This window comes from Oncorhynchus kisutch, linkage group LG17, assembly GCF_002021735.2.
Source record: "Oncorhynchus kisutch isolate 150728-3 linkage group LG17, Okis_V2, whole genome shotgun sequence".
Classification (NCBI taxonomy): domain Eukaryota; kingdom Metazoa; phylum Chordata; class Actinopteri; order Salmoniformes; family Salmonidae; genus Oncorhynchus; species Oncorhynchus kisutch.
Window position 1 is genome coordinate 22,593,241 of NC_034190.2, and position 24,777 is coordinate 22,618,017.

Genomic DNA, 24,777 nt, shown 5'->3' on the forward strand with positions numbered 1-24,777 from the left:
ATAGAGACTGCCAGAGGTCCGGACAACAGGCCCTCCGATTTAACACACTGAACTCTATCAGAGAAGTAGTTGGTGAAACAGGCAAGGCAGTCATTTGAGAAACCAAGGCTGTTGAGTCTACAGATAAGAATGTGGTGATTGAAAGAGTCGAAAGCCTTGGCCAGGTCGATGAATACACCTGCACAGTAATGTCTCTTATCGATGGCCGTTATGATATCGTTTAGGACCTTGAGCATGGCTGAGGTGCACCCATGACCAGCTCTGAAACCAGATTGCATAGCGGAGAAGGTACGGTGGGATTCGAAATGGTCGGTAATCTGTTTAACTTGGCTTTCGAAGACCTTAGAAAAGGCAGGGTGGGATAGATTTTGGTCTGTAGCAGTTTGGGTCTAGAGTGTCTCCCCCTTTGAAGAGGGGGTTGACCGCGGCAGCTTTCCAATCTTTGGGAATCTCAGACGATACGAAAAAGAGGTTGAACAGGCTAGTGATAGGGGTTGCAACAATTTTGGCAGATAATTTTAGAAAGAGAAGGTCTAGATTGTCTAGCCCGGCTGATTTGTAGGGGTCCAGATTTTGCAGCTCTTTCAGAACATCAGCTATCTGGATTTGGGTGAAGGAGAAATGGGGAGGCTTGGGCAAGTTGCTGTGGGGAGTGAGGGCTGTTGATCGGGGTAGGGGTAGCCAGGTGGAAAGCATGGCCAGCCGTACAAAAAAATGCTTATTGAAATTCTCAATTATAGTGGATTTACCGGTGGTGTCAGTGTTTCCTAGCCTCAGTGCAGTGGGCATCTGGGAGGAGGTGCTCTTATTCTCCATGGACTGTACAGTGTCCCAGAACATTTTTAAGTTTGTGCTACAGGATGCAAATTTCTGCTTGAAAAAGCTAGCCTTAGCTTTCCTAACTGCCTGTGTATATTGATTCCTAACTTCCCTGAAAAGTTGCATATCACGGGGGCTATTGGATGCTAATGCAGCACGCCACAGGATGTTTTTGTGCTGGTCAAGAGCAGGCAGGTATGGAGAGAACCAAGGGCTATATCTGTTCCTGGTTAAAAACAAATTGAATGGGGCATGCCTATTTAAGATGGTGATGCTTATTTAAGATGGTACCCAGGCATCCTCTTCTGACGGGATGAGGTCAATATCCTTCCAGGATACCCGGGCCAGGTCGATTAGAAAGGCCTGCTCGCTGAAGTGTTTTAGGAAGCGTTTGACAGTGATGAGGGTTGGTCGTTTGACCGATGACAAAATACGGATCAAATCAAATCAAATTTATTTATATAGCCCTTCGTACATCAGCTGATATCTCTAAGTGCTGTACAGAAACCCAGCCTAAAACCCCAAACAGCAAGCAATGCAGGTGTAGAAGCACGGTGGCTAGGAAAAACTGTGAAGCAGTGCCTTAGACTGCTGCGGCACTCGGGAGCCCTTGAATCACTGTGTAGTGCCAGGGCAAAAACCAGAACATGCAGCCAGTGGAGGGGGAGGCCAGGACGAAGTTTGGGAAACCCTGCCCTAGAACACTAAATAATTAGGTCATAAATCGATACAATAAATGCTTCAATCTAGTTGACATCTGTAAAGTTATCTATACCATGTCCGCTTCTTTGCAATAACTGTAAAAAAATAAAAATTATAATAAAAAGCATAATAACTGAAAATAAAAAATAAAAACAATAGGAAAGATTTTCTGTGCTAAATTTCCAAATGACAATAACCGGTTTTAAGGAAATAGAAAACTGTGAAAATGACCCAACATTTTTCTGATTAGATTTCAGTTTGGCTTGGATGCATATTTTGTGGTTGAAATTCTCCTAATCAGCTTTTATGATGCTGATAAAGATAGCACCTCTACAGATGGTATCTCATTTCATTTGCATTCTCTCAAGATGCTGAAAGAAAGAAATCTTATTTCTCCACTCCTGTTTCGTAGTTAAAATTTTACCTACATTTGGTATAGAATTTTACTGCAAGAAATGCTTGATTCTGCAGGAGTTAATATTAAGGCTATGTGAGAGGTTACAGACCTACAGTCAGTGTCCAGATTTCATTTAACCCATCTGAACAGTAGGCTACAGTTCCCTTGACATGCCATAGGCCTATTTGAAGTCCCCGTCTTGTGACTGTGGAATTTGTATAGCGCCTCACAATCATGACACATAACACACTGCCATCATCCTCTTTTACCACTTCACCTAATCTTTCCCAAACATACATTTTCTGGCCCTCCCTTCTCTTCAACTCTCCATTTCGCATGTTTTTTCTCTTATTGAATTAAACTCTAAACATTAAACTTAAACATAAACATTGTTCTGTTTGCTTCCGTGGATTGACGTAAACGCTTTCTGCCCATTCCAGACCCGGCGGCAGAACGAAAATCAGTTGGATGGGCCTTTGATTTCCATAGGGGGGCACGTTTTTTCACGGGACCTCCTGTGTGTGCACACGCTTGCTCATTCACATTTTTTTTAAATGACTGTAATAGTAAAGACCATAGAGTACCACAGTATGAGTCATAATAGCCATAAAAACTAGTAGCCAAACAGGGAAATAGTTCCAATTGTTTTTCCACCATTCATTTTTCCCATACCGGATTTTAGAAACACTTCAAATAAAGGCTGTGTTTCATTTAGGCTTACCCCGGTGTGACGTTTTGATAACTAAATCTCTCTAGGACAAGGTGACTTTCATCAATATATTTGCCTGTATTTACACCCCCCCCCCCCCGCCCCAAAAAATACTAATTCGCTGCTAGTGTTGCTATCATAAAGAACTACAAATGCCATGATGATCTGGACAAGACTGGTGAATCGAGGCAAAGATAAGAATCTCTGAGTTAACTGTCTAATGTTAGCTAAATGTAGTAATTAATAAATTGGCTACATTTCTTTAAAATTTACAATTCTGTGAACAGGCTTGTGCAAGTTTTAAACGGACACAATACCTGTTAGCAAAGGTGTCAGCTAAAGGTGACATGCAGGAGCTTGCAGGGATTTGTAGTTTTGCATGTTGTCTACTTTAATGCTAATTAGTTTTGAATCAGAATAAATAAAGCCAAATATATTGATAAAAAAGTTACCTTGTCCGAAATAGATTCACATGGTTATGAAAACGTCACGCCAGGGTAAAACATACACAAAACACAGCCCTTATTTTAATTGTTTCTCAAATTCTCTATGGGAAAAATGTATGGTGGGGAAATTATTGGAACCATTTGACTGCTAGGTTTTCTGGGTATTATGACACCTCCACTGTGGGGCTCTATTGGCAGCTTGTGAGTATCAAGTTTGGGGAAGCTTACAATGTATCACACCATTTCTACGAATCTGCATGCCAGGTATGACTATTTTCATATGGCCATTTTCTTGGAACAGTTACATTTCAAAATTAAAATGTTTGTTTCACAAAATCATTGGTCACATGGTTAAACATAAAAATCTGAAGTAAAAAGGCAAAAATATAAAAAAGTTCTGCTCTGCCGAGAGCACTAGCCTCTGCCATATGGACACATTGATACTCTGTGATCCATTGGCGGCTAAAGAAATGAGAGCATAGGACTCAGAGAAACAGCAGTAGGCCTATAAAACTTCTTAGGGATAGCCACCTTTTTTTCCATTTTCACCTAAAATGTCATACCCAAATCGAACTGCCTGTAGCTCAGGCCCTGAAGCAAGGATATGCATATTCTTGGTACCATTTGAAAGGAAACACTTTGAAGATTGTTGAAATGTGAATTGAATGTAGGAGAATATAACACAATAGATCTGGTAGAAGAAAATACACCATCTTTGAAATGCAACAGAAAGGCCCCAGTTCTAGCCATCACTCTGATTCCGATGGTGTCCACAAGATGGCAGCAGTGTATGTGCAAAGTTTCAGACAGATAACTTTAAGTATGAGCGAACTATATGACATTTAGTGTGAATTCCCCCAGGTACATATGGGCAAATTGTGAAGGAGACATTTCCATTAATATGACATTTTTCTGCAAGAATATCATCAAATCTGTATACTTGGACTTTGATTGAACTTTTCCAGTATTAGTAGCCATATTGTAAGGTCAACATTTTCAAAACAACCAGTTTTCATAACTCTGAATATTCTTATCATTTTTGTCCAAAAGGAAAAGGCATGCTGTTGCACAAGGTTAGTAGCTCCGTTTTACGACAGATACAGGGTTTCCGGGTACTCCCGTAAAGCCCAGCCCATTGGCTATGTAGCTAGCTTTATTTGACCCCGATTGGTGCTTATTTGACAAAGTTAGAGTCGTTCAAGTGAAGACCGCCCACGTCATCTGCGTGCCATGAAGGCGTCATTCTCTGACCAAATTTGGTGTCCTATAGGATATACTAAACCCCTAATGATAAGTCTGGTTATGTTCTAGGATCTCTGAGGAATACATACGAATGTGATTTGACTGGTTGAAACAACGTTTAGGGTTAGATTTTCACAGATTCCTTTCTTTGCAAATTGAATGAGTGGAAATACAAAATCGATCGTGCTATATGGACCTTTTAGGATATGAACATTTATTTTATCTAACAAACCGACACTTTATGTTATCTCTGAGACCCTTTGGATGATAAATCATAGCAAGATTTCAAAATGTAAGTACACATTTCACCTTCAGAGGTAAATTTTTCAAAACTATTGTGGCGAAAAAAAGTTTTGTTGCTCTCCTCAAACAATAGCATGGCATTTTTTCCCGCAGTAATAGCTACTGTAAATTGGACAGTGAAGTTATATTAACAAGAATGTAAGCTTTCAGCCGATATAAGACACTTATATGTACCGACATTTGTTGTTTCTCTAAAAATCTGCAATCGTGACACAAGGTGCTGCATGATTACAACTGTCCCTTTGACGGGACGCCGATCCGTAAGAAGTCCTATTACTAATTAAATACATAAGCCTAAAGCACACAAATACAAACAGTAGAAAATATCCTGATGAAAATGTCAGTTCTTTCAATCACATTCATCCATCTACTCCGCCTGTCTGCCTCACTTTCGATCTGTCTCGACTTGAGCTATTGCTAGTGAAGTGCAACATTGAATAAAATCATCACTTGGTCCAGCCAGACTGTCTGTCGCTAGCAAACTTGCAACATTGTATCAACTAGCCTATTGCGTGTCCTCAGAGTTTCCTGCCCAGTGAGCTCAGGACAGAAAGCAATTTTTTTAAATTACGTTTCCATTGGATATATGGGATCATCAGATCATGATATTTTGAGCTTTCACACGGCTTGGTGAAGGCCAGGAATGTTGGAAAGATTGATAGTTCCTCAGTATTTGTACATTCGCAATGGATGTTTAAAAAAACGACTTGGTTGACTTGTGTGAGGTGAAGAAGAAATGAGTGGTGTAAGTGTTAAGACAATGGGCACTTTCCTACAGATGGATGCATTCTGGAGAGAGACGCATCATATCTTCTCCCTCCCCTTCTTCTTGATGCAATATGTTTAACTATACTCAAGACACATCTTCACACATATTTTAGACGCATTTCACGGAGAGCAGCAACTCAAATCAGCTAGACCTATTGCCACTACCCAAATCACTGGCTTCCCAAAAACACTGGGGATTTGAAGCAATCCACATTTTTTCAAAGAAGCTAATGATCCTCTATGGCCAAGTCATGCTCCCGGTGTTTTAATTATTTTATTGAGACAGGAGTAATTATCTAATTTTGGCAAAACATCAATTTACTTTAAGGAAATGCAGCATTCCAACTGTGCACCGGCCAACATTCCTTTCCAATTCATAAGAAGCTGAAACCAGAGATCCTTATATAATGACGAGATCTTACGTCTCCACCCTAACAGTGGGACTCTGTCCCAAAGGCGGGAAGGCAGGCGACAAGCTTAGGTCTGCATATTATTCCCATAGAAACACATTGAGTTTATACTGGACAGAATTAGGCGAGAGTGAGCCCTCTCGCTTCGCCTCTTCCTCTCTGCTAAAACCAGAGAAAGTATCAGAGCGAGCGAAACAGCGCCCCTCTATATGAAGTCCATGTATCTGATGCTGTCTGGCCAGACATAGTATGACATGCCATACTCTTTTGGTCCAGACAGCATCAGATACATGGTCTACACATCCTGAGACAAAGAGGTGCTGTTTCGCATGATCAAATGCTTTACCTGAAATGTATGCGTCTTTCTGTTTGCCTGCGTCTCTGTCAAATAAATGAGAAATATTTCAATATTTTATTTGGACGGGCAAGGAGGTACGGTAGGGCGGGCCTACCATACCGTACCTACCGTACCTAAGGCCCGCCCATAACACCAACTCTGATTTGGTGATTGGTCTGTAGGCTATTTGGCACCCATACCTTTAGGCCCTAACATTTAGGCTAATGCACTAATCCCAGATAGGGTTTCCTTTCATTATTTTAGGCTCAATTTAGCCTATAGATAAATTGCACAAGAATGACCCAATTATGGATTTATGAAGGTATTGTTTTCTCTTTGTTAAACCCGCCCTTCATCCACACGATATTTAATGACCCTAAACCCGCCCACCCCGCAGCTATAACCCCATTATGAGTCAACCCTCGCATCACTATTGCCCGTCTCACTATTGTATTTCTCCTTCCTTCCCCCTCTCCCTCGTGGTCTCTTTTGCTCTCTTAATGTTCAGTTTCCTCAGGGCTTCAGAACTAATTTCTCCTTCCTTCCCCCTCTCCCTCGTGGTCTCTTTCTCCTAATGTTCAGTTTCCTCAGAGCTTCAGAACACATTTCTCCTTCCCCCTCTCCCTCCACCTTTCTTTCTACTTGTTCATCGACCAGATTGTTGCTAGTAATTATTTACTAGACGCAGCAATGCACTCTCACACTCTTTTTCTTTCTCTCTCCCCCTATCTTCGTCTTGTTGCCCCACGGAGAAGATTTTGATTGGTCGCTAAAACTGAAGGTGTAATCCTATTGGTTCCGGAGACTGGGGGGGGGGCGATCTTATTGGCTGATGGCCAGGCTGATCAGCCACAGCTGTGGCACTCTAACAATGCCCTCACTGTGTGTACAGCTGACACACACACACTTTCAAAAATAGCCCTGTAGCTAGTGACCAGCATTGATAATAGATTTCAAATCTGTCTTTCTTGCCATCGGTCTATCCACCTCTCTCTCCCTCTCCCTCTCTCTCTCCCTCTCTCTCTCCCTCTGATCATCCTGTTTTCCCCAGAATGTGTGTGCGCCAGCTGAATCTCTCCATCTCCCCCTGTGTCGTTCTCTCCATCCGCCCAGACCTCTAATAACAGGGTAGACTAACTGACTGAGACACAGGCCAGGGTTACCCTCAATGACCTGGAGGGAGAGAGAGAGCAAGAGAGAGAGCCAAATCCAATTTTGATAAACTATTGGGTGAAATAACACAGTGTGCAATCACAGCAGCAATATTTGTGACCTGTTGACACAAAAATGTATATAGACATAATGACATTTGAAATGTCTATTATTTTGGAACTTATGTGAGTGTAATATTTACTGTTCACTTTTTATTGTTTATTTCACTTTTGTTTATCCATTTCACTTGCTTTGGCGATGTAAACATATGTTTCCCATGCCAATAAACCCCCTTGAATAGAATTGAGAGAGACAATAAGCCAACCCTAGCACCCTCATCCTAAACAAACATTTGTCAGGGACCAAAAATACAACATTTACACTTTAATTGTTTGTCATTTAGCAGACTCTCTTATCCAGAGCGACTTACCGTAGTGACTGCATACAATGCATACTTTCTTTCTCGTACTGGTCCCCCATGGGAATCGAACCCACAACCCTGGCAATGCAAGCGTCATGCTCTACCAGCTGAGCCACATGGGACCAGTGCCCCCTTCCTCCATCAATCTCACCCCCTGTCCATCTCTCTCACTCTCCCTCTCCCCCACCCCCACCCTCTCCATCTCCCAGTGTGACTAGTGGGAGAGAGAGCAGGCCACCAGATGGACTGGTTTCTTAGATGACATCAAGCATTTAACCCTTTACAGGGCAGAGCAGTGGCCTCACTGGTGAATGTATACAGAGCAATATGCCCAACCTATAACCCTGTCTACAAACAAGGAAGTAAAACAAATATGTTTTAGACAGGACTGGTGAGATAAGGAGGACACTTCAGGGGAGACACTCCCAGTCAAAACACACACACACTAAAACACAGTAAACACACACCGCTGTGAAAGACAGACATCAATGGAACATCCCTGTGTCTGTGTGCCAGACGGAACAGTGAAACAAAATGAGAGAAAAAAAAGGGAAGGGAGGGTAGATCACAGGAACACACCAAACGCTGTTGTGTGTGTGTGTGTGTGTGTGTCTGTGTCATCCTACCTGGTAGCTGACTGGACAAGTCTCCTTTGGGCTCTTTTTGGAGGGAACCGTCTGGGGAGAGAAAGAAAGAACATATCACTATTAGGTGTACAGTAGGTAGTCAGTTGTGTGTCTTTGCCAAGCTATTCAACTCCAGGCCTGGACAAGATACAGTATATCAGGGACTGGTTCAGACCTGGGATACCAGCAGTGTATTCATTAGAAACAAAAAAACTGACGCAGAGACCTACCTGCATTAGTCCAATATAAACAAGTTTTTGTTTTAAAATGTTTTCGGTTGCAAAATGTGGAAGACAGCTAGTATGCTAATGTGCTAGCTAGCTAACCAAGACACCACTAAACACATGTGCTGTGAACATCAACAACCCTCTGGGCTGACGAGTCACTAGCACATTATTCCCTGTGTTTGTGTGTGTGTCTGAACACATGCTCTCTCTGACACACACTTCCTGTGGACGCTGTGTCCTCACCGCTGAGCGTTGGGTGATGGGATACATGATGGGGGCAGTGACTCCATTCATGGAATTTCTCCCTACGACAGACAGACTGGCAGATGCTATAATGAAAAGACTAAACATTAACATACAGTACATACTTGCAGTACCAGCAGTAGCAGTAGTAGTAGCAGTAGTAGTAACAGTAACAGTAGCAGTAGTAGTAGCAGTAGTAGTAGTAGTAGTAGCAGTAGTAGTAGCAGTAGTAGTAGTAGTAGTAGTAGCAGTAGCAGTAGTAATAGTAGTAGTAGTAGTAGTAGTAGCAGCAGTAGCAGTAGCAGTAGTAGCAGTAGTACCAGCAGTAGCAGTAGTAGTAGCAGTAGTAGTAACAGTAGCAGTAGTAGTAGTAGTAGTAGCAGTAGCAGTAGCAGTAGCAGTAGCAGTAGCAGTAACAGTAGTAGTAGTAGTAGCAGTAGTAACCAGCAGTAGCAGTAGTAGCAGTAGTACCAGTAGCAGTAGTAGTAGCAGTAGTAGTAGTAGCAGTAGTAGTAACAGTAGCAGTAGTAGTAGTAGTAGTAGTAGTAACAGTAGCAGTAGTAGTAGTAGTAGCAGTAGTACCAGCAGTAGCAGTAGTACCAGCAGTAGCAGTAGCACCAGCAGTAGCAGTAGTAGTAGCAGTAGTAGTAACAGTAGCAGTAGTAGTAACAGTAGCAGTAGTAGTAGTAGTAGTAGTAGTAGTAGTAGCAGTAGTAGTAGCACCAGCAGTAGCAGTAGTAGTAGCAGTAGTAGTAACAGTAGCAGTAGTAGTAGTAGTAGTAGTAGCAGTAGTAGTAGTAGCAGTAGTAGCAGCAGTAGCAGCAGCAGTAGGTAGTAGCAGTAGTAGAGGCAGTAGCAGTAGCAGTAGTAGCAGCAGTAGGTAGTAGCAGTAGTAGAAGCAGTAGCAGTAGCAGTAGTAGCAGCAGTAGGTAGTAGCAGTAGTAGAAGCAGTAGCAGTAGTAGCAGCAGTAGTAGCAGTAGCAGTAGTACCAGCAGTAGCAGTAGCAGTAGTAGTAGCAGTAGCAGTAGTACCAGCAGTAGCAGTAGTACCAGCAGTAGCAGTAGTATTAGCAGTAGCAGTAGTACCAGTAGTAGTAGTAGTAGTAGTAGTAGTAGCAGTAGCAGTAGTAGTAGCAGTAGTAGCAGCAGTAGCAGCAGTAGCAGTAGCAGTAGGTAGTAGTAGTAGCAGTAGTAGCAGCAGTAGCAGCAGTAGAAGTAGGTAGTAGTAGTAGCAGTATTAGTAGCAGTAGCAGTAGTAGCAGCAGTAGGTAGTAGCAGTAGTAGTAGTAGCAGTAGTAGTAGCAGTAGCAGTAGTAGCAGTAGGTAGTAGCAGTAGTAGTAGCAGTAGGTAGTAGTGGTAGCAGTAGTAGTAGCAGTAGCAGTAGTAGTAGCAGTAGCAGTAGTAGCAGCAGTAGGTAGTAGCAGTAGTAGAAGCAGTAGCAGTAGTAGTAGTAGTATCAGTAGTAGTAGCAGTAGCAGCAGTAGGTAGTAGCAGTAGCAGTAGTAGCAGCAGTAGTAGCAGTAGGTAGTAGCAGTAGTAGTAGCAGTAGGTAGTAGCAGTAATAGTAGCAGTAGCAGTAGTAGCAGCAGTAGCAGTAGCAGCAGCAGTAGGTAGTAGCAGTAGCAGTAGTAGCAGTAGTAGCAGTAGTAGTAGCAGTAGTACCAGCAGTAGCAGTAGTAGTAGCAGTAGTAGTAACAGTAGCAGTAGTAGTAGTAGTAGTAGTAGCAGCAGCAGTAGTAGCAGTAGCAGTAGTAGCAGCAGTAGCAGCAGCAGTAGCAGTAGTAGAGGCAGTTGCAGTAGTAGCAGCAGTAGGTAGTAGCAGTAGTAGAAGCAGTAGCAGTAGTAGCAGCAGTAGGTAGTAGCAGTAGCAGTAGTAGCAGCAGTAGTAGTAGTAGTAGTAGCAGTAGCAGTAGTACCAGCAGTTGCAGTAGCAGTAGTAGTAGCAGTAGCAGTAGTAGTAGCAGTAGCAGTAGTATTAGCAGTAGCAGTAGCAGTAGCAGTAGTACCAGTAGTAGTAGTAGTAGTAGTAGTAGCAGTAGTAGTAGCAGTAGCAGTAGTAACAGCAGTAGCAGTAGGTAGTAGTAGTAGCAGTATTAGTAGCAGTAGCAATAGTAGCAGCAGTAGGTAGTAGTAGAAGCAGTAGCAGTAGTAGAAGCAGTAGCAGTAGTAGTAGTAGTAGTAGTAGCAGTAGTAGTAGCAGTAGCAGTAGCAGCAGCAGTAGCAGCAGTAGGTAGTAGCAGTAGTAGCAGTAGTAGTAGCAGTAGGTGATAGCAGTAGTAGTAGCAGTAGTAGCAGTAGGTAGTAGCAGTAGCAGTAGTAGCAGCAGTAGCAGCAGCAGTAGGTAGTAGCAGTAGTAGTAGTAGCAGTAGTAGCGGTAGTAGTAGCAGTAGTAGCAGTAGGTAGTAGCAGTAGTAGTAGCAGTAGCAGTAGTAGCAGTAGTAGCAGCAGTAGGTAGTAGCAGTAGTAGAAGCAGTAGCAGTAGTAGCAGCAGTAGTAGCAGTAGTAGAAGCAGTAGCAGTAGTAGCAGCAGTAGAAGTAGGTAGTAGCAGTAGTAGAGGCAGTAGCAGTAGTAGCAGCAGTAGGTAGTAGCAGTAGTAGAAGCAGTAGGTAGTAGCAGTAGCAGTAGCAGTAGTAGCAGCAGTAGCAGTAGCAGCAGCAGTAGGTAGTAGCAGTAGTAGTAGTAGCAGTAGTAGCAGTAGTAGTAGCAGTAGTAGCAGTAGGTAGTAGCAGTAGTAGTAGCAGTAGCAGAAGTAGCAGCAGTAGGTAGTAGCAGTAGTAGAAGCAGTAGCAGTAGTAGAAGCAGTAGCAGTAGTAGAAGTAGGTAGTAGCAGTAGTAGAGGCAGTAGCAGTAGTAGCAGCAGTAGGTAGTAGCAGTAGTAGCAGCAGTAGGTAGTAGCAGTAGTAGCAGTAGTAGTAGGTAGTAGCAGTAGTAGTAGCAGTAGGTAGTAGCAGTAGTAGAAGCAGTAGCAGTAGTAGCAGCAGTAGCAGTAGCAGCAGCAGTAGGTAGTAGCAGTAGTAGCAGTAGTAGCAGTAGTAGCAGTAGGTGTAGCAGTAGTAGCAGCAGTAGCAGCAGTAGGTAGTAGCAGTAGTAGAAGCAGTAGCAGCAGCAGTAGTAGCAGTAGTAGTAGCAGTAGGTAGTAGCAGTATCAGTAGTAGCAGCAGAAGGTAGTAGCAGTAGTAGCAGTAGTAGCAGTAGCAGTAGTAGCAGCAGTAGGTAGTAGCAGTAGTAGAAGCAGTAGCAGTAGTAGCAGCAGTAGGTAGTAGCAGTAGTAGAAGCAGTAGCAGTAGTAGCAGCAGTAGAAGTAGGTAGTAGCAGTAGTAGAGGCAGTAGCAGTAGTAGCAGCAGTAGGTAGTAGCAGTAGTAGAAGCAGTAGCAAAAGCAGCAGCAGTAGTGGCAGTAGTACTACAGTTATCTAACTGCATAACATCCCAGTTCTAATAGTATGAAGCTAAAAACAACAAATACAAAACATGTTGTTGAGATAGAGCACACGTACGCCCACACAAACATGCACGGTCGCAGAAACAAACACACACACACGTGGTGTGGAGGTGTGTCAGATCCCAGAGAGAGAAACCAAGAGGTTTGTCAGGATCAGAAGTGGGCTAATCTATTGAGATACACACTCTTCACAAACACACACTTGAAGTGAAGAGCGCAAGGCCAGCTGACAGCCTAACATAGACATAGGCCTACACACACACACACACACACACACGAGAGTCATAGAGGAAATGACAAAGCAGAACTAAGAGCACAGTCAGAAGTGTAACCCCCTCCCCACTCTCTACCTTTGACCTTCTAAACAGTGGGTATGATTCAGGATGGTGTCACCGTCCGTTTGATACACACAGCTTTTCTCTGATATTCCCCCTCTTTACTGGGGCTATAGACAGCACATTACGGGACGGGCGAACATGCACGCGCACACACTTTTTATAGGCCTCTGTTCCCCCATCGACTTCTCTGCAGGGCTAGTCATCACTGCGACTCACTCACATACACACAGTCACAGTCACACTTGACTGACACACACTGAACCCCTCTCAACTCAGCATAGCAATGCTATTGATCACAATAGATAGAAGGATAAAGAACAGAGAGAAAGAGTGTGAGTGAGACAGCATGTTAAAGCTCACCAGTGGCCCAGAGAGACAAAGAAAGGGTGTAATGGTCCACGAGGACTTGTCCTACTTTACCTCTCTCTTGTTCTGGTGTCACTTTAAAATAGGAGCAGCGTTCTGTCTCCATGCAACCAATCAATCAATCTGGAGTCTTTCGCTATTCAATTATAAACGTTTCAATCAAGCTTTATTAGCATGACTGAGTCTGACAAATACAATGTTTGGTGAAGCAAGACACAATTCTAGACAAAACTTAGTGTGTTGAATGAATTGAATCCAGTACAAACAGAAAACCAGCATACAAAGTGGGTTAAGAGATGATGCCTGAGTTCAGACAGTGGAGTGCTGTGGCCAGCACACACTCTGTGTGTGTGTGTGTGTGTGTGTGTGTGTGTGTGTGTGTGTGTGTGTGTGTGTGTGTGTGTGTGTGTGTGTGTGTGTGTGTGTGTGTGTGTGTGTGTGTGTGTGTGGTGCGAGGTTTGGGGTAAATTGATCTGAAACTCAGACGTGTGTTAGCACAGGGGACTTCACCCCAAAGTCACTGCTCCTCTACACACACACAGGGCAAGTCTGATGGAGAGGAAAGAGATGAACATGGAGAAGAAAGCACTAGTGTGTGTACTGTGTACCAGACTGTCCTGACTAACAGCATTAGTGTGAGTGTTGAGTTTTATTATATACTGACCTATCCTCTAATCTAACCATTCCCTGGGATTACAGCCTTGAGATGCCACACAGTTATATTTAATACTTACATTTTAGTGGACACTCTTATCCAGAGCCACTTACAGGAGCAATTAAGGTCAAGTGCCTTGCTCAAGGGCAAATCAAAATGTTTCACCTAGTCAGCTCGGGATTCGAACCAGCAACATTTTGGTTTGTGGCACCCAACGCTCTTAATCACTAGGCTACCTGCCGCCTTTAACACACACACACAAACTCATAAATCACACTAATGCTCGCAAGCAAGCACACACACAAACACACACACTAAGAGGGATGTGTGATATTGGTTGTCAGCCTGACCCTCTGAGGCAACGAGAGTGGCAGAGAAAAATTAGAGAGTGAAAGGAGAGCGAGAGACAAAATGTCAAAGTAATAAAGAGAGATCTTTCCTGTGTTGATCCCAATGCTGATATCAAAGAGAAAACACACATAGCCTACACTTTCACAGAACAAGGACTGTGTGTGTATGTGGCGCTAGTCTGTTCCCATGGTATAAGTGATGTCTGCCTCCTACCTGTACAGCACATTACCGTGTGGCCCACTGCAGCTGTACTGAACTCCCTTACAGACATTAACACAGACACGCAATTGCGTCACCACCTTGCAACAAGATAAGGAAGCAGGTCAACTGAAAAGGTGTGACAGTGATATGTAGGGTGTGTACAGTCCTGATTAAGCAGAGAGAAACAGAGGCTATTAATTAACATCCCAGCAGGTGTCAATGTATTTCAAGTCCTCTGTTCATTAATCTATATCAATCATTTAAGCAACCAATCAATAAATTCAATTCCGTGTAGCATTACTCAAGTGATTTGTTTGTGGTAGTTAGTGTGAATTTTGCAGTCTGCTAAATTGGCATCGCACACACACGACACACACAGACCTTTCTCTCACCAAAAAGAGGTCGTCCTACTTTCTTTCACTAATTTCTCTGGTGTGGGCTTGGGGGCTTGGGGAGAATTTGAGCTCTGGCTCAGTTTCTCAAGCTGGGAGAAGAGAGAGATGCAGTTCCTTATAGTTATGTAGTTATGCTCTCATCGTGTTAGTAGAATGTTATTACCAAGTTATAGTTGTGTCATAGGCTAAACACAATAAAGGTGAATTATATGTCACCTTTGTTCATCATGTTTTATTATAGTCATCCTGTCGTGTTACAATGATGTTATAGTCATAGCCATGTTATGTAGTGAGAGACATCTCATGGTCCTAGTTACAGCTCTGCTCCTATAGCTCAGTGTAAAGGTAAGTGAGTGTGTGAGCTCATCCATTCACAGATCAAAGATAACTATTATCCTTTACGCATTCATGTACAACGATCATAAACAAAAGTCTGGGGCGGTTGAGTGCTTTTACACGTAAGGCTGGATCCTCACAACGTCTGAAACGAGAGAGAGTGAGACAGAAATGAGCGAGAGAACAAGAATGAGACAAACAAAGGGAAGACAGAGAGGGAGAGTGAGGATAAAAACATACCCGATGGCTAGGCACTACTAAGCAGGCAGGTCTTAAACCTGTACATGTTGGAACCTGTACATGATGCCCCGATGGAGATTGCAACTCAATATTAGGAAGGTGTTCCTAATGTTTTGTATACTCAGACTATATTATGAATTCAGATGAGGACGTCGTAATAGTACACACAGTTCCTTGTTTCACTTCACTTGAACTATCTCTGTTCCTGTAGTATTGCTGCGTATTATAGAGATGATTTCAGACTGTAGAGTGAGAGGGCTTGAATCTTCTCCAGCTCCAATTTGCATGCATCCACACACACAAATACAAACACAGACAGACGCACACAGAGACGACTCAACCTGAGCTCAGCTGTCAATCAGAGCTTGTTTGCCCGCAGTGATAACAGGGCACAGCTCTGCAGCTTACCAAGAACTCTCCCTAGGGGGATCAAAACACTGCAATGACACCCCATAATAATTACCCATAATAATCCAGCCACAAAAGATGACACTAGACACTGATCTAAGGTCAGCTTTGAGTTTTTCCCCCTAAAAGTTGGGAGGGAAGGTAAGCTGATCCTAGATCTGTGCCTATGGGCTACTTCTACGAGAGCGCCAAAACAGCTGGTACAGACAAACAGCTGAAGGAAGCACAAATGAACATTTTAACCGATCTCCATAGGAAGTTTTTCAACTCAAAAGAAATAGGGAGTAGGGTGTGGGTAATGGTTAAGGTTAGGGTAGACAAGTGGTTTAGGCAAGCCTAGTGCAAAAGTATTCAACTCTTACCCTATGAGGTCCGGAGCCTGCTGGTTTTCTGTTCTACCTGATAATTCATTTCACCAACCTGGTGTCCCATGTCTAAAATCAGTCCCTAATTAGAGGGGAACAATGAAAAACTCCAGTGGAACTGGCTTTGAGGTCCAGGGTTGAGTTTGATGGGCCTGGTGGTTAAAATTGGATGTGGTTGTAGACTGGGAATTTCTATCATGTCTCCCTCAAAGCAGGAAGACTGGATCCATCTTTACAGAGGAAGTAACTGCAGTCATAATGAGGATCCAGCACTTCCCATGTGGCCTATTATCTACAGACACTGAGTGGAGTCAAAGGCTTCCCTTTTAAAATGTATTTGACCTTTATTTAACTGAGCAAGTCAGTTAAGAACAAGTTCTTATTTACAATGACAACCTAGGAACAGTGGGTTAACTGCCTTGTTCAGGGGCAGAACGACAGATTTTTAACTTGTCAACTCAGGGATTCGTTCTAGCAACTTTTCGGTTACTCGCCCAACGCTCTAACCACTAGGCTACCTGCCGTCCCTTACCTTCCCCCTTCATCTCCTCACACTGAGGTTTAGCCTGAACAGTGAGCCATTGAACAAACACACAAAGGGTTAATGTCACCCTCCCATCAACCCAAATGCCACCCTCTAATTGATCTAAGTAATAGATTTTTTACAGTGGTAGTTTAGTGCAATACAGTAGTCATGTAGGCCTATAATGCAGCACCAATACATAGAACCCATCTATAAAATCATCAAGCAATAATGATAAGTCCCATTTGATTTTCAGCATATGGTTGTTGTATCATTTCATTCCTCTTAAGATTGGGATAGGTGGTTGATCCACCTAACGTTAGCTGTCACAGTAAGTACATTTTCCTCAATGTAGCTATCAGCAAAGTCAGAGCCAGTAAGGTAGAAAAAAGTCAAGTGCGAGTGTTAGTTCACGAAAGGCATGGGGTGTATTCATTACGGAAACAGTTTAGCGTTTAAGAACCAAACGTAAGCAAACAGAACAAAACTGATGTTTTTAAATTGACAAATTCAGGTACATCCCTCACCGTTTTATCAGTCTGCTTGTTTAACAGACGTTTTGCAACAGAATCGGCAGAATGTCGGATACCGTTGCACAACATTTCGTCTGTTAAAAACTTTTGCAACGGAAACATTTACTCCAAACAGAAAACATTTTGCAACAAAGGACAGTTGCCATTGGACAAATTCAGGTAGGTCCCTCTCCGTTTCGTTCAGTTTACTGTTTTTTCTGCTTGGTTCCTACAGTAAAAGGTTTCCATTGCAGAACGTTTGCAACATAATCTGACTAATGAATACACCACAGATGATAAACACTAACCCCAAATGAGCTCCTTATTCAAAGCACATAAATGATCTCCTTCAGTCTAGAATTCAGAATTGAATAATGGAATAGAAATTGAAGAATGTCAAATATCCACGGGCGAGCTGTTATCCATCTACTGATCAGGATAGATCCAGAAATGATGATTGCTCATAGCTCACTAAGCTAGCTAGCATGACTAACGTTAGCCGAGAAAATGACTATGATCATATTTAATCTACCATGAAATCACACATTGTGCAGTCACTACTACTAATTGAGCAAATAGTACGTTACCTGAACTGTTTAAGATATGCATTGCAATATAAATCAAATGCATGCATCATATGATCATATTGGGTCATAGGGGAAACCGTATAACTAGGTAGCAAGCTAACCTAGCCACAGTTCAGATAGAGTAATGCATGCCACTGTATTGTTTACATAGCACGCTCGATTGTTTCCTATTTTGACAGCACGGAAACTATACATACGTTACATACGTTTTAGGTAACAATCAACTAACGTTCGGCGGTTTCAATGAAATATGTCTCTAACGTTATAGCTAGCAATCAGACAGTGAGCTGTTTGTGATTTCCCAGTCCCTTGGTTACCTAGTTAGCGACCTAGCTATATTTGATTCTGAACATAGCCAGCTAGCGGACCTAATGTAGTTATTTATCTATTTTTATAAACGTCAATGGTAGTACACAAGTATATTGGCTATCTATCTAATGTGGCTATTGTCTTTGTATTTGCCCAATGTAAGCACGATAGCTAGCTAATTTCGGGGTGAGTCGGTTATAAAAGCTAACCAAGCTAACATTATTTAGCATGTGTCTGTGGACGGAGTTGGGCTGCTAAGGGAGTCGAGAGCTCTCATGGCTGGTTGACATGGTTAGTTACATTTTAATGACTGTGTAACAAATGCACGACAGCTCTCACCATTATGTCTGCATAACAGCCACCCATTTATGATCCATTGTCGCTTCTACAAACGAATAAGGACACCTGGGCGAATGTTTAGTTGAAACCTCCCCCACCCCACCATTGCACCGAAAACACAGTGCTCAACCAGGAACAATGCCCCCCCACCCCTATGTCGCCTTTACGGGACGGCTCATTTGCTCTCTCTGATCCGTTTTCGGACTTACCAGATTTAAAGAACGCCGCTATATCGGCTGCGTCCTTTGACGTCTCATCAGCTCCTTCCCCAGAGCTCATGATGGTGGCCACCAACAGCCGCGATCCCAACTAAATTCCCAATGCGGTGGAAGACAAAAATCAGTTCGTTCCTCGGAAAAGCGTAGGCCAAGAGACACCGGGACTGACAGAATCGTTCCTAGATGCTAGCGCCATAAGCAAACCTCCATCTTGGGTAATGCAAACGCACAGCCGGGCGGCCGCCGGGTTCCTCCTCCGAGTCGAGCCGAAAAGAGAGTCGTTGTAGACGCGAAGAGGGGGGCAGAGGGGCATGGTATTCGGGAGGGGCTGGGTCTCTGTTCGGTGACTCTCCGGAAGCATTCGGAAACTGCCAGACAGAGAGCGGGCGAGCACGGGTTGACCGGCAACGACTGTCTGTGAGTCATTAATGAACATGACAGTGATTTGTGCTTTTTTTAAATACAGCATCATACTGGCTGTATTTCTGTATTTTGAAAGTCATATCAAAGATTTTTTATAACTAACCCAAGATAGACCACAGCCTTTCGTCTCCAATGGGAACAAATTAGTAATAGTGGGCAGAACAAGCAAGGAGGTGGGCAGAGCCAAGCACAAGCTAGCAAGATCCTATTGGCCATTCTGGCAAATATTTGCATATTGCCGTTAGGGAACGCATACTCTGTGAAATGCATGTGCGCAATAACTCAATTTGCCTTTGCACTCCTAAACAACGGGATTCTGTTCATAACAGATTCTAGATCAAATGTTTCATTGATGAGAATGCAGAATATCGGCCAAAATCCATCTTGTTCCATCTTCACCCAGTGCCTGCCACTTGGCTTCCTCTCACAAGTGGAAACACCAAGCGGATGCTTCACATTTATACTTCCGGGGAAATATATGTCTCATTGTTTTTTCTGTGGTTATATATCTTGAGAACTTGATTGCTAACATGCACAACATTTTGGGACTATATCAACAATGTACTAATGAAACAAATACCAAAATATAGTTTTTGGGTGGAGTTTTCAAATTCAAATGTCATGGTGCAGAATAAACTAATTCTGATTTGGTCGTAGGCCTAAAGTGTATAGCCTAACCAATAACCATTGGTTAGGCCTAATGAAGACCCTACAGACAACTGCAAGAAGATCATGTGCCTACTTACACCCTGCTGTAAAAAAGGCATCTGCTGCACATAATCTGCTAAAAAATCCATTAATTCCTTCTTACTGTTATCAGAAGTAGAATGATTAGTAACACAACCTATTATCATTGTGTGTTTAAGGTTAAAATGAGTTTGTATAAATATATGTAGCCTCAGAAACAAAATTCATGAGATTAGTGATTTGCTAATCTTAGATAATATTAATATATTAGCCATTTCTGAGACTCACTTAGACAGCACCTTTGATGATACAGCAGTAGGAATACAAGGATATAACATCTATAAATAAGACCGGTATGTCTATGTGGGAGGTGTTGCTGAATATATTCAGAGTCATATTCCTGTTAAGCTCAGCGAGGATCTCATGATAAATGATGAAGAGGTGACATGGCTGCAGGTTCACCTGCCTCATCTGAAGCCTCTTCTTTTAGAATGCTGCTATAGTCCACCAGGTACAAGCTGTCAGTATCTGGACAATATGTGTGTGATGTTAGATAAGGCGCTAACAGAGAAAAGTATTTTCTTGTTGACCTGAACATTGTTGGATCGATGATGAATTGAAAAATTGTATGGTTCAAATAAATGGTGCAAACAAGTCAAGCTGCTCAGCTGATTAGTTGACATACTGTACATTGAGACATTTTGTGACTAAATTTAACAAACAAAAATAAACAATATTACCATAACAGTATAAATGACATAAAAAACTGTGTTCAACAGATTTCACCCAAAACTACAGGAAATAAAAGACATTTTTTTCTACATTTTTTAAAATATATCCATCACTTTAACAGCCAATCATTAAAAAAAAAATTTGGGACCTTTAGCTTAATAGATTAATTAAGATAATTTGATTAAGTTTCTTTATGACATCAGGCCCACTGTCTTCTCTACAAGGGGTGGAACTACCTTTAGGGCACAAAATGGATGCGTTTTGAATAGTTTGCAAGAGAAAATGAAAATGAGTGTTTCTTATTGGACATGTCCCATGTAGTCCCTCCCCGTTTCAGTCCATTTTCATCTATTTGGTGCCCAATGAAAATGAAGCAGTGTCTTTTTTTAACACCATGTATTATTCCCTACAGAATATGCCCCAGTGTTTTATTGAAATGGCCCCTCTCCTTTACAACTTAATTAATGTTTTAGTGAATACATTAGCAATGAGAGGCCTTATTCTTTGCACAGTGGTAAATTATAGGAATACTTACAGTATCAGTCAAGTGTTTGGACACACCTACTCTTAAGAGTTTTTATTTAGTTAGACTATTTTCTACAGTGTATAATAATAGTGAAGACATCAAAACTATGAAATAACACACATGGAATCATGTAGTAACAAAAAAGTGTTAAACAAATCCAAATATATTTTAGATTTTAGATTCTTCAAAGTAGCCACCCTTTGCCTTGATGACAGCTTTGCACACTCTTGGCATTCTCTCAACTAGCTTCACCTGGAATGCTTTTCCAACAGTCTTGAAGGAGTTCCCACATATGCTGAGCACTTGTTGGCTGCTTTTCCTTCACTCTGCGGTTAAACTCATCCCAAACCATGGGATGGCGTATCACTGCAAAATGCTGTGGAAGCCACGCTGGTTAAGTCTGCGTTGAATAAAAAAAAAATCACAGACAGTGTCCCCAGCAAAGCACCATCACACCTCCTTCTCCATGTTTCACGGCGGGAACCACACATGCAGAGATCATCCGTTCACCTACTCTGTGTCTCAAAAAGACACAGCTGTTGGTCATCAGACCAAAGGACAGATTTCCACCGGTCTAACATCCATTTCCCAAGCAAGTCTCTTCTTTTTATTGGTGTCCTTTAGTAGTGGTTTCTTTGCAGCATTTCAACCCTGAAGGCCTGACTCACGCAGTCTCCTCTGAACAGTTGATGTTGAGATGTGTCTTACTCAAACTCTGTGAATAATTTATTTGGGCTGCAATCTGAGGTGCAGTTAACTCTAATGAACTTATCCTCTGCAGCAGAGGTAACTCTGGGTCTTCCATTCCTGAGGCGGTCCTCATGAGAGACAGTTTCATCATAGAGCTTGATTGTTTTTGCGACTGCACTTGAAGAAACTTTCAAAGTTCTTGAACTGTTCAGTATTAACTGACCTTCATGTCTTAAAGTAATGATGGACTTTTGTTTCTCTTTGCTTATTTGAGCTGTTCTTGCCATAATATGGACTTGGTCTTTTACCAAATAGGGCTATCTTCTGTTTACCACCCCTACCTTGTTACAATACAACTGATTGGCTCAAACACATTATGAAGGAAAGAAATTCCCAAAGTTAATTTTTATCAAGGCACACATGTTAATTGAAATGCATTCCAGGTGATTACCTCATGAAGCTGGTTGAGAGAATGCCAAGAGTGTACAAAGCTGTCATCAAGGTGAAGGGTGGCTACTTTGAAGAATCTCAAATCTAAAATATATTGTCAGGTATGCGTAAATGGCTGTAAGGGAGTCAGGTGCAGGAGAGCAGATATTGGGTAGCCAACGGAGCCTTTTATTTAGGCGAACCAAAAGCACACGGCAAAGTGAACACGAAATAACAATATGGGTTAACATAACCCAGCGCAACAGACTAACGTTCGCATAACATGAAACAGAATAAACAATACCACACAAAGACATGGGGGAAACAGAGGGTTAAATATGCAACCCACAATGAGGGAAATGAGAACCAGGTGTGTGGAAAAACAAGACAAGACAAATGTAAAATGAAAAATGGATCGGCGATGGCTAGAAGACCGGCGACGTCTACCGCCGAGCACCGCCCGAACAAGGAGAGGCATCGACTTCGGAAGAAGTCATGGCAGTACTCCCCCCTAGACGCATGACTCCAGCAGTGCGTCAACACCGGCCTCGGGGACGACCCGGAGGATGAGGCGCAGGGTGATCCGGATGGAGACGGTGGAACTCTCACAGCAGGGAAGGATACTACACGTCCTCCACCGGAACCCAGCATCTTTCCTCCGGACCATACCCCTCCCAGTCCACGAGGTACTGGAGGCCCCTCGCCCAACATCTCGAATCCAGTATGGAATGAACGGAGTACGCCATGGCCCCATCGATGTCCAGAGGGGGCGGAGGAACCTCCCGCACCTCAGACTCCTGGAGCGGGCCAACCACCACCGGCCTGAGGAGAGATACATGGAACTAGGGGTTAATGCGGTAATGGGGGGAAGTTGTAACCTGTAACAAACCTCATTCACTCCTCAGGATTTTAAATGGCCCCACAAACCGTGGCCCCAACTTCCGGCAGGGCAGGCAGAGGGGCAGGTTTCGGGTCGAGAGCCAGACCCAGTCCGCCTCACTATGAGGACGGTCTGCACCAACTTTCTGGCGCAGCACGGCGCGCTGAAGGTGAACAGGGGCGGCGTCACATGTTTCCTCCGCACGCCGGAACCAGTCGTCCACCACAGGAGCTTCAGTCTGACTATGATGCCAAGGAACTGATACCCCAATACACACTGAAAGGGGGAGAGGTTAGTGGAGGAGTGGCGGAGCGAGTTCTGGGCCATCTCTGCCCAGGGCACGAACGCTGCCCACTCCCCCGGCCGGTCCTGGCAATAGGACCTCAGAAACCTACCCACATCCTGGTTAACTCTCTCCACCTGCCCATTACTCTCGGGGTGAAAACCTGAGGTAAGGCTGATCGACACCCCCAGACGTTCCATGAACGCCTTTCAGACCCTTGAAGTGAACTGGGGACCTCGATCAGACACTATATCCCCAGGCACCCCGTAGTGCCGGAAGACGTGCGTAAACAAGACCTCCGCAGTCAGTAGGGCCGTAGGGAGACCAGGCAGAGGGAGGAGACAGCAGGACTTAGAGAAACGATCCACATGACCAGGATCGTGGTGTTTCCCTGTGATGGGGGAAGATCGGTCAGGAAATCGATCGACAGGTGTGACCATGGCCGCTGTGGAACGGGTAAGGGGTGTAACTTACCTCTGGGTAGGTGCCTAGGAGTCTTACACTGGGCGCACACCGAACAAGAAGAGGCATCGACTTTGGCAGAAGTCGTGACATATACTATGATTTGTTTAACACTTTTTTTGTTACTACATGATTCCATATGTGTTATTTCATAGTTTTGATGTCTTCACTATTATTCTACAATGTAGAAAATAGTACAAATAAAGAAAAACCCTTGAATGAGTAGGTGTGTCCAATCTTTTGACTGGTACAGTATATGGATTTTTAATGAGTAATTGTCGAGGAAGGATAATGGCTGAAATGACATGCTACTGATGTATTAATCAGTACAGATGTAGGATCTTAATTTGAGCCAGTTTTTTATAGAGGTTGATACATTTTTTATAATTGAAAATGTATTCTGAATTGTGGAAATAATCAAATTCAGAAGCCTTTTAAACCTCAAACACACTATACATTTAATGCTCTCCTGCAACAGGGTGATCAAATTAAGATCCCACATCTGTAGGACTTTGGTTATTAATGGAACATAGAACTTCACACCATTTGATCAACCCCCTCCATGGGTCATGCTTCAATTCACCTCCCAGCAATGTCTCCAGATTGTGATGGTCATAGGTCATCATGATTTATGTCGTAAACTAAGCTGTGTGAGAACATTGTAACAACTGAACCAGTGTAATAAACATATCAGTGATCAGTAACAAGCCCTTCTTTTTATATGTTTATTTGCGCAATAAATAATCTGACAAGCCTTTGTTAGCAGTTATTGGATTTATTATCAACCAATAAACCTGCCTTATCAGTACAGTAGATTAGTGAATGGACCTGATGCATGCACTGCCAAAAGCAGACAGAAGAGGGCACACTAACCATACTGAATCACTGCTCTTCTTAGAAGTGCATGAAACAGATGCATGTGTATGAATGACATGTCATTGTGGGTTCGACATGTGTCTGTGTGCGTGTGTCTGTCCGTCCGAGTGTGAGTGAGTGTGCATGACACAGCATGTGTGTGTGTGTGTGTGTGTGTGTGTGTGTGTGTGTGTGTGTGTGTGTGTGTGTGTGTGTGTGTGTGTGTGTGTGTGTGTGTGTGTGTGTGTGTGTGTGTGTGTGTGTGTGACAACTGAATGACCTGAACCCCCAGGTGTTCCCCTCCCACAGGGAGAGAGAGCGAAAGAGAGAAACTAACCAAATATCACCATCTCCCTCTCAAATGTCAGACCCATAATTGGATTACTCCTGGGTTTCTACTGGGCAGAGAACACACTGAAACT

General features: G+C 43.0%; 1 protein-coding gene across 6 annotated transcripts in view; it reads right to left on the reverse strand.

Moving 5' to 3' along the window:
* LOC109908624 (triple functional domain protein) overlaps positions 1-18,719 on the reverse strand; it is a 122,415-nt gene extending 103,696 nt beyond the window's left edge. For 4 of the 6 annotated variants that reach the window (XM_031793334.1, XM_031793336.1, XM_031793335.1 and 1 more), the window contains exons 1-2: positions 18,380-18,718; positions 8,333-8,383 (exon numbers count right to left, since the gene is read on the reverse strand). In XM_031793334.1, the coding sequence (XP_031649194.1) occupies positions 8,333-8,383; positions 18,380-18,449 (121 nt within the window). In that variant the 5' untranslated portion in view covers positions 18,450-18,718. Of the gene's footprint in view, positions 1-8,332; positions 8,384-18,379 lie in introns of all 6 variants that reach the window. The other 2 variants (XM_031793332.1, XM_031793337.1) reach the window with 2 other exon arrangements.
* Positions 18,720-24,777: the final 6,058 nt, after the last annotated feature.